The sequence below is a fragment of the Gastrolobium bilobum genome, unplaced genomic scaffold, assembly GCF_033153095.1.
Source record: "Gastrolobium bilobum isolate Gb01-03AN ecotype WA unplaced genomic scaffold, APGP_CSIRO_Gbil_v1 utg1051, whole genome shotgun sequence".
Taxonomy (NCBI): Eukaryota; Viridiplantae; Streptophyta; class Magnoliopsida; order Fabales; family Fabaceae; genus Gastrolobium; species Gastrolobium bilobum.
In genome coordinates, this window is record NW_026897568.1 from 102,199 (window position 1) to 111,811 (window position 9,613).

General features: G+C 35.2%; 1 protein-coding gene across 1 annotated transcript; it reads left to right on the top strand.

The window, feature by feature from the left end:
• Positions 1–601: 601 nt before the first annotated feature.
• LOC133308185 (histidine kinase 4-like) lies at positions 602–7,460 on the top strand. The gene is made up of 11 exons (XM_061508788.1): positions 602–943; positions 1,140–1,373; positions 1,454–1,623; positions 2,429–2,647; positions 2,736–2,922; positions 3,012–3,063; positions 3,171–3,400; positions 3,966–4,064; positions 4,348–5,063; positions 5,890–6,396; positions 7,211–7,460. The coding sequence occupies exons 1-11, from the start codon at positions 602–604 to the stop codon at positions 7,458–7,460; spliced, it is 3,006 nt and encodes a 1,001-aa protein (XP_061364772.1).
• The last annotated feature ends 2,153 nt before the right edge of the window (positions 7,461–9,613 follow it).

Sequence of the window (9,613 nt, forward strand, 5' to 3'; positions counted from 1 at the left end):
ACTTAGCATGATTACTGATTAGAGTTTATTTTATTCTTTTAATGTGATCCTCAACACTCACATGTCTGAAATAAAATCAAATATTTGGGGTGTATGGAAAGAAGGAGGTGGCTCTTTGAAACTTGAGCTGTTTTCCATCTTTTGAGACTTATGCTTGTCTTTGAGCTTTGAAAGTTTCCTCCTTTTAATTCTGGGTTTCTTCTCTCTCTCTCTGTCTCTCTCTTTGTCAACTTTTGGAATGGGTTTTGCTTTCTAAGGAGAGAGAAAGAGAAGCAATTGGTTAATCCTTCATTATGCTTGGTGTGTTTGTGGTTCTCCTTTCTGAGATCACGCAAAACAATGCTGTAATGATGCTTTTACTTGGAGTTTTGTTTGTTCTGTAACCTTTTTCTTTTCAACCATCAGACAAAAGTGTCTGAAATTTTGCCAGTACTTTTAAGAGAAAGTTAATCCTCTTATATGAGCACTAACTATAAATTTCTTTTTTTTTTCTTTTTTTTTGTGTGTGTGGAACTTCTCTAAATATAGATATGAAGGGTGCAGAAGGGGAGCAAGGGAACAAAGCAGCCCAGAAAAACAAGCCAGAGTGAATTTCTTGTTGATGGGTCTTAGTTTGAAGATGCAGAGCTACCATCCTGTGGCTTTGAGGTTGAATGATCAAATGGGGTCTAAAAGAAAGTACACTTTTATTCAGGCTCATAGAGCTTGGCTACCAAAGTTTCTGCTTCTGTGGATCCTGCTAATGGCTTTAATCAGTTGGTGCATCTATAGTAAAATGGATGATGACACTAAAGTAAGAAGGAAAGAGGTGTTAGGTAGCCTCTGTGATCAAAGAGCAAGAATGTTGCAAGATCAGTTTAGTGTTAGCGTTAACCATGTCCATGCCCTTGCCATCCTTGTTTCAACCTTCCATTTCTACAGAAACCCTTCAGCCATTGACCAGGTTAGTGCTTGATATCCTCCTCCACACCAATTTTTGATTTGAAACTTGCTAAGGATAATAATATATAATGATTTGAAGGAAATGAAAGGTTATTTGTATCATCTTTCACAAATCTACTTGTTGGTCTAATTGTGTAAATTTCTCCATCCAATTCCATATATCTTGACTATTTGTTCATTGACCAAAATAAAATCAGGAAACTTTTGCTGAGTATACAGCCAGGACAGCATTTGAACGGCCATTACTGAGTGGTGTGGCCTATGCTCAAAGAGTTGTTCACTCTGAGAGAGAGAGATTTGAGAAGCAACACGGATGGGTTATAAAGACATTGGAAAGAGAGTCTTCAATGGTTAGAGATGAGTATGCACCTGTGATATTCACGCAAGAAACTGTATCATACCTTGAGTCTCTTGATATGATGTCAGGGGAGGTAAATTGCAACACTGGTGAACAATACTCTATTTATATTTGTGAAAATTTGCACTTCAAATTTTGCTTTTGCATGTTCAGGAAGACCGGGAAAACATTTTAAGGGCAAGGGCCACTGGGAAAGCGGTTCTGACTAGCCCTTTCAGGCTGTTGGGTTCTCATCATCTTGGTGTGGTTTTAACATTCCCTGTGTACAAATCTAAGCTCCCTCCAAAGCCAACAGTGGAAGAACGCATTGAAGCCACTGCAGGGTATGTTCTAGTTTCACTTCCACTTGGTTTTTCAGATTTGCTTTTGTAATTTTCTTGGTGGTTGTTTTTCTCTCATGTGGCATTGATTGTAGTGTATAGTTTTAGTTGTTATGTATGTCTCTTATTTTCTTAGCCTTTTTTGTATTTTTGCGAGAATAAAATTATGTACATCCTATTTCTTTGAGGCTATATGGTTAAGTGAAAAAAAGTATCTCTGCTTGTTCATATTTTTTCCTTTTTAGTGTGTTGTTATCCTTCCATTGAAGTTGTGTGAAAGATAAGAGGATGAAGGGTGATTAAAATCTTGGGTAAGAAAGCATTTTATGTTGATCTGTGGATGATTTCATGGCAATTTGCTACCTGTGGTATCATTGTCATTTGCCACAACCACTATCAGTGGGTTTGAGGACAACTGTTGCCTATGCAATTGGCACAGCCACTGAACTGGTTAATTGTTATTCATTAACCACTTATTGAACATTGTTAACCAATTGAATGTTTAATTGTTCCTAATTTACCAAGAATTCCTTCTTCTTCTTCTTTTTATATAATTTTCCCTTTTGATTCTGTATTTTCATGGGCTTAAAATATCAGATTCAGTGGTATGTGAAGGCCAGGGTGCTTGTGTGATTTGTATTCTTGTCCCGTTTCTGTCTAATATGTAGTTTGAACTTTGAATTCTGTAATTTCTTATACTAAAATGTTATGGATAATCCTGTTAACCTTGGTTCAATCTTGTGGCTTTATGTTTACCATAAACTTCTTATTTTCATAATGTAATCAATAAATTTCTAATATGAATCAGATTTGTTGGGGGGTCCTTTGATGTTGAGTCCCTTGTGGAGAATTTACTTGGGCAACTTGCTGGTAACCAAGCAATTTTGGTGAATGTATATGATATCACAAACTCTACTAATCCCCTAATCATGTATGGCAACCAACATGAAGAAGGTGATATGTCTCTTTCCCATGAAAGCAAGCTTGATTTTGGAGATCCGTACCGGAAACATAAGATGATATGTAGGTAGGTGCTTCTGGCGGTTGTAAATTTTCTGTAAGCAGCTTTAACGTTTTCACTTGTCAACTGATACTTATCATCATATTTTGAATAGGTATCATCAGAAGGCACCAACAAATTGGATAGCACTTACCACGGCATTCCTTTTCTTTGTGATTCTGATATTAGTGGGTTACATTTTATATGGTGCTGGAAATCATATTATCAAAGTAGAAGATGATTTCCATGAAATGCAGGAACTAAAAGTCCTAGCAGAAGCAGCTGATGTTGCCAAGTCCCAGGTAATGTTCTTGGCATATTGTTAGCATGGTTCATTATTTCCTGGGATCACTTACTGATCACAATAACCTAAATTTGTTTGTAATGTCAGTTTCTGGCTACTGTCTCTCATGAAATCAGAACACCTATGAATGGCATTTTAGGTAACTTAAAATATCTGCCTCTCTCTCTCTTAACAAAATGTAACATATGCTTTCATAACATGCACTTTCTATTGATGATGGTATCATTTAACTTCAAATTACTGTAGGAATGCTTGCTTTGCTTCTAGATACAGAATTGAGTTCAACCCAACGAGATTATGCTCAGACTGCTCAAGTATGTGGAAAGGCACTAATAACATTAATAAATGAGGTGCTTGACCGAGCTAAAATTGAAGCTGGCAAGTTAGAGCTAGAGGCCGTTCCATTTGATCTTCGTTCCATACTTGATGATGTCCTTTCCCTTTTCTCGGAGAAGTCTCGACACAAAGGTTTAGAGGTATGTCTAATTGTTGATTGAACCTACTGTGGAGGCCCAAAGATTGTTTTGCCTTGTCCAAGTGTTGAGATATATAGTCTCACATTGATTTGTGTGAGCAACTAATATAGCCTTTATAAGACCTTGGGCACTCCCACCCTTTGAGCTAGCTTTTGGGGTGGTGTATCCCAAGGTTCTTTACATGGTATCAGAGCCTCGCCGTCCTCCACTTTCTTTTATGGAGTTTCTTAGCACAGGTAGGCTGAGCCTGTTGCATTGTCCACTCTTCAAGCCCAATGGGCTCTTGTGTGAGGGGGCGTGTTGAGATATATAGTTCCACATTGATTGTGTGGGCAACTAATATGGCCTTTATAAGGCCTTGGGCACTCCCACCCTTTGAGCTAGCTTTTGGGGTGGTGTATCCCAAGGTTCTTTACCCTAAGTTATTTAATTTCGTCATTCGATTTCCTTTTCTTTTTAATTGATGAACTTACATTGTTCTTTCCTTTCCTTTCTGGATGCTCATGTTCCCGGTGCATGTACAATTCTTCAACCTGGACTTTTATTGTTGATTGGGGAAGTAAAGCTGGCTGTGTTTGTTTCTGATAAAGTTCCAGATATTGTTATGGGAGATCCTGGGAGATTCAGACAAATAATAACAAATCTTGTTGGCAACTCTGTTAAAGTAAGTGGAATTTTGAAAGTTTGTTTATTTGTCTGATGTTATTTGCATTTGCATTACTAATATGCATGTTGTCTGGTGGAAGTATCATTCTAAACTGTTCAAAACTTCTCATCTTCACTTTTAGAGTAGGCCTTTATTTTCTTCTTCCGACCGCAGTGGGAAGCTGTGAAGAGAGGAATGATATTGATGCTTGAATCCTTCGAGTTTATTTTATTCATTGAATTTATTCACATGGTACTCTTCTTGTTAACATTACTAATAAATAAGTTTATGCATCTTGCAGTTTACTGAACGAGGACATATACTTGTTAAAGTCCACGTAGCAGAAAATAGAAAGTCCACAATGAATGGAAAACATGAGACTTTTCTAAATGGAGAATCAGACGAAGTTTTCCATATATCTGATGGTTATCATTTCAAAACCTTAAGTGGATGTGAAGCAGCTGATGAACGGAACTGCTGGGATAATTTTAAGCATTTAATTGCAGATGAAGAACTTTGCATTGATTCTTCAAGTAAAATGGTGACCTCTTTTGAATCTTCTGAGCAAGTCACCTTGAGGGTCTGTGTGGAAGACACTGGAATTGGAATTCCTTTCTCAGCCCAGGATAGTATATTCATGCCTTTTGTGCAGGCTGACAGCTCAACTTCTCGAAATTATGGCGGTACTGGTATTGGCTTGAGTATCAGTAAATGCCTGGTTGAACTAATGGGTGGTCAGATAAACTTCATAAGCCGACCTCAGGTTGGGAGCACGTTTTCGTTTACGGCAGATTTTGGAATGTTCAAAACAAATTTGGCTAGTGACATGATGAAACTGAATGTGGAAGATCTTCCTTCTAGTTTTAGAGGGCTGAAAGCCATAGTGGTTGATGGAAAACCTGTTAGAGCTGCTGTGACTAGATACCATTTGAAGAGACTAGGGATACTAGTTAAAGTTGCAAATAGCATCAGTAAGGCTGTTTCTTTATGTGGGAAAAACGGTTCTTTGGCATCAGGGTAAGTTTTATTTTTCCCATTTTGTTGTGATCTTTTTATTTTTTTATTTTCCTGACAGAATTGGTGTTAATTATCAAGAAACTGAAATTGATAATAAATAAAACATTAGGAGTGTGCTACTCGCTTGGGTAGTTTTCACGAGGTTATAGGTTCAAACCTCAGTGCCATTAATTTTATCCAAAAAAAGAAATAAAATAGATAATAAACAACAGCAGTATCAACATGTTGGTAATTGTTGTAACATATGCTTATGGTTTGAAGTTTGAGTTTTTAACCCCTTTAAAGTGACTTTACCAGTTTATTTGAAATACATGTTCTGTAGTTTACCTGGGTGTATACTGTGTTATTGCCCCTCTAATATTATATATAAAAACAGTCATAATGGCATAGTCATGTCCTACTCAGTTACTAAGTTGCCATATAGCTATTTTTCAATCTGAGTTGGTTCTAAAAGTTTTTGGACAGTTATCGTCACAATTTATGATATATGTTTTGGATGTGTCTTTGCAAGGCTTAATGTAAATTTTGTCATTTTAATCATTCTAGTTGTTCCTTTTTATTTCTTATAGTATTATTTTAACTAAGATGTATTATGAAACTACATTGGCATTTATTTATTTTTTGAAAAAGCGGGAGGAGAAAATGAAAAGATAAAAACGAAGATACTACTTTTTCTTATGTCTATTCAGACATCAAATATTAAGCATTTATTTATTTATTTTTAGATTAAGAATACCATTTGAAGAAGATATGCAATAAAAAGTCTTTTGTCTAAGTCGATTGGTCTGGTTCTCATTAACTGACTGAAACTACTTGGATGTGGCAGAGTATTCCAGCCTGATATTGTTTTGGTTGAGAAGGATACATGGATTTCTGGAGAGGATGGGAGTTTCAATGTAAGGAAACTCGACTGGAAACAGAATGGACATATGTTTAAGATGCCTAAAATGATCCTTCTGGCAACCAACAATATTAGTAATACTGAATTTGATAAAGCTAAGGCAACAGGTTTTTCTGATACAATGATAATGAAGCCTCTGAGAGCTAGTATGGTGGCTGCTTGTCTTCAGCAAGTTCTGGGGATTGGGAAGAAGAGGCAGCTAGGGAAAGACATGCCTGATGGTTCTTCTTTTTTGCAAAGCCTTCTCTATGGAAAGAAAATCTTGGTGGTTGATGACAACCGTGTAAACCGGAGGGTTGCTGCAGGTGCACTAAAAAAGTTTGGAGCTGATGTGAAGTGTGTTGAAAGTGGCAAAGCTGCGCTGGAAATGCTTCAATTGCCTCATAATTTTGATGCTTGCTTCATGGACATTCAAATGCCAGAAATGGACGGGTATGCGTGTTTGCTTTGACTAGTGTTAGCTTCTTTTCCTGCTTTATTATACTTATCATCATTTCAAATTTCTGTTGTATTTTGAAAAGTCTAGATTAGCAGAACTAATCAGGTATAGTGTGGTTTCAATACAATATTTAACATAAAAACTACCGTGTGAATATGAAATCTTTTACAATTTATATGCATTCAGCTACCTAGTTGAGGCTTATTTACTACTATTTGTGAAAAAGCGTCACAACTTAGAAATAGCCTCTGCTACATTCTGGAGTCTTTATATGTTTCTTCTTGTGTTTGAAATTTATTGATTGGAGAATTTCTTTAAGGGTATACATTAGCATTGTGGAGTTTGAGAAATAGCATCTTTGCAACAATGTAAGGGTAAGTGTTAGAGAGATATAAAATAATTAATTTAGCCTCATCTAATCCCTTAAGGTTTTGGGTTGAAGTGGCGTTTATCATGATATCAGAGCTTCAGTGACCACGAAGTCACGGGTTCGATCCTCGTCGCGCCCACTTTCAGGTGGAATTAAGAAAAGCACAAGGCAGATCAAAAAAATGGACTTGTGCAGCACAATGTATTGAATCGACTCTCACGCCCTCGCAAAGTTAGGGAGGCTTGTGTACGGGGTTTGCCCTTTTTATTCCTTAATTTGCTCTGTATCTTGTTCTGTACAAACTTGTTAACATGCCTCAATGTGCTAATTCATGTGAAAAAATGTTGTCACTTGTCACCACTTTTACATAAAACTTAGTTTGAGAAAAATGTATGGACTTTTGGAAAACATCTAAATAAATGTTATAAATTTTGCAGATTTGAAGCAACTAGTCTAATTCGGATGATGGAGAGCAAGGCAAATGAGCAGATGAATGGTGAAGGAAATGAAAGGGAAAGTGAGTGGCATGTTCCAATATTAGCTATGACAGCTGATGTAATCCATGCCACATACGATGAGTGCTTGAGATGTGGCATGGATGGATATGTTTCCAAGCCATTTGAGGAAGAGAATCTCTATCAGGAAGTTGCAAAGTTTTTCAAATCCAAGCCCATCTCAGACTCATGAGGATGTGCTTAATCTGCAGTGAACTTGGCAAGCAACTAGATTAGAGACATTCTAGTGTGTTCACTACCAACACTGTTTCATATGTTGCAGGTAACATTTGTTCTCATGTAGAGAGCAACATTTGGTTTCCAACATATTCGAGGATTCTTAGATACAAAACGAGTTCATTGATGAGAGATTGTTTCTAAACAGTTGCAGTTTGACATTATAAAAATCTGAGTAAATTTATACCACGCCAAATCCTCCAACTGTGTACAGATTCTCGGAAGAGGATGAGTGAAATTATGTAAATTCAATATGTTTTGTAACCATCTTATTATTAGAACCCCATCAGATTTTTTTTTTTAATTAGCTTTTATGTAAAGGTGTCTTGTAAAAGATTTTGTCACTATGTTCAGAAATGTTGGTGCCTATATGTAAGTTTATCTCTCTCTCTCTCTCTCTCTTTGGAGATAGCTGAATTCATAAATTACTTATATAACTGATTTCATCACTTGCAAGAATGTGCAATTAACCATTTTTATGTAATTGAATTAATTTTATGTTATGCAATATCATTCGTGGTATCAATACTTTATATACTTAGTGTAGATTCATAGAATTCACAAAAGAGAATGTCAAGTAAAAGGAAATGTTATTATTTTTGTTTTTTTCCCTTTGATGAATTGAACAATGTTATAAACATGTATTGATATTTTTCTTCCAGGAACAGATATGTTTTAGTGAAAAGACTAGTAAATTGTATTTTCTTTATAAAAAAAAAAACTAGTAAATTCTTCTTAGATATCTATGGATTAGAAGTGATAGCATCATAATATAGAGGGAAAAAGTGTCATACCTGTAGGCTTGGAAACATCTAAGATATCTCTATGTATATCTTATTTATACGATTTTTTATTTTTTTTATTTTTTTATTTTTTGGTAACAATGGAGGGCCTTAGCCCAAAAAAACACAAAAACTATTACAAAAAAAAAAAAAAAAAAACACAAAAACTAAACAGGTTCTAACGCCTTAATGCTGCCATTAGTCTCCAACATAGCTTCGGCTATTTCATTTGCATCAGCATCAAGTAACGTCTTGATCTCGTCAGGAGGTGAATTGAGCACAAGCATGTTCCTCTGATGGCAGTTTTGCAGCTCATTCTTTGTCAGCCAATCCGCCGCTTTATTTATAAGATTTACTTGTAGGTATTGAAATTTTGAATCTCTAATGTCTCCTCAAAAAAACTCAAGCTCAAATTTAATGCAATCGTATTAGGATTAGTATATTAGATTGATATTCTCCTTTAATTATATCAGTTTGTTTTTTCTATTGCTCATTATTGGGCTTCACATTATATAAGCTTCTTATATGAGTCTATAACAAATATATATATGTCATTTTCTACATGCATATTTATAATCAATTTAATTATATTATAGTTAGAATAATCTTGTTTTTGTATATCTACATTTACGTTCTGTCAATTATACAAATATGAAAGAAAGGGTGATGTATGCTGTCAGTAATTGCTTTGGGTGACAAGATTAAGGAACAGAAAAGGGCAATCCTCTATGAACATTGAATTCGAGTCATGAGATTTAGTAGATTCATTCCAGCAGCAAGTTTTGACCTAATAAGCAACTACTGAGAAAACAAATTGCAGTCAAGAGAAATACGTTATTTTTATTTACTAAAATTTCTTTTTAGTCCGTATATTCCATATTATATTATCAAAATTTAAATTTTTAATAATTTAATCCCTTTATTTATTGGGGTTTGCATTTGTCAATTAACATGACACAACAAACTTTTCTACACACAACATTTTGTGGGGCCCACACTTTTTGCAGAAAAAAAAATTACGGCACGCAAAACGAATCTCTATAACATTACACAATCACTTTTCTTACAACATAACTCTTCTTTATTTTAGGGAAAAGTTACAAATCTCCTCCGCGGTTTTCTCTAAAACTACTCACCCTGATCTTATTTTTATCACTTAATCTTTGTGATTCTTTTGTCCAAATCTATTTTAATATCATTAAAAATTAGGTTAACCTATTTATTTATTTATTTTTATTTTTTCTTTTGTAACAGTTAACGTATTTATTTTACCCTGTGAATTAAGCAACAATTATAGAGCTTTTGGGAAGCAACTCATGTTACTATG

Coding starts and splice junctions, on each gene's coding strand:
- LOC133308185 (XM_061508788.1), top strand. CDS start 602: ATGGGTCTTAGTTTGAAGATGCAGAGCTACCATCCTGTGGCTTTGAGG. Junction 1,624..2,428: donor CGCATTGAAGCCACTGCAGG/GTATGTTCTAGT, acceptor AATATGAATCAG/ATTTGTTGGGGGGTCCTTTG. Junction 5,064..5,889: donor AACGGTTCTTTGGCATCAGG/GTAAGTTTTATT, acceptor TGGATGTGGCAG/AGTATTCCAGCCTGATATTG.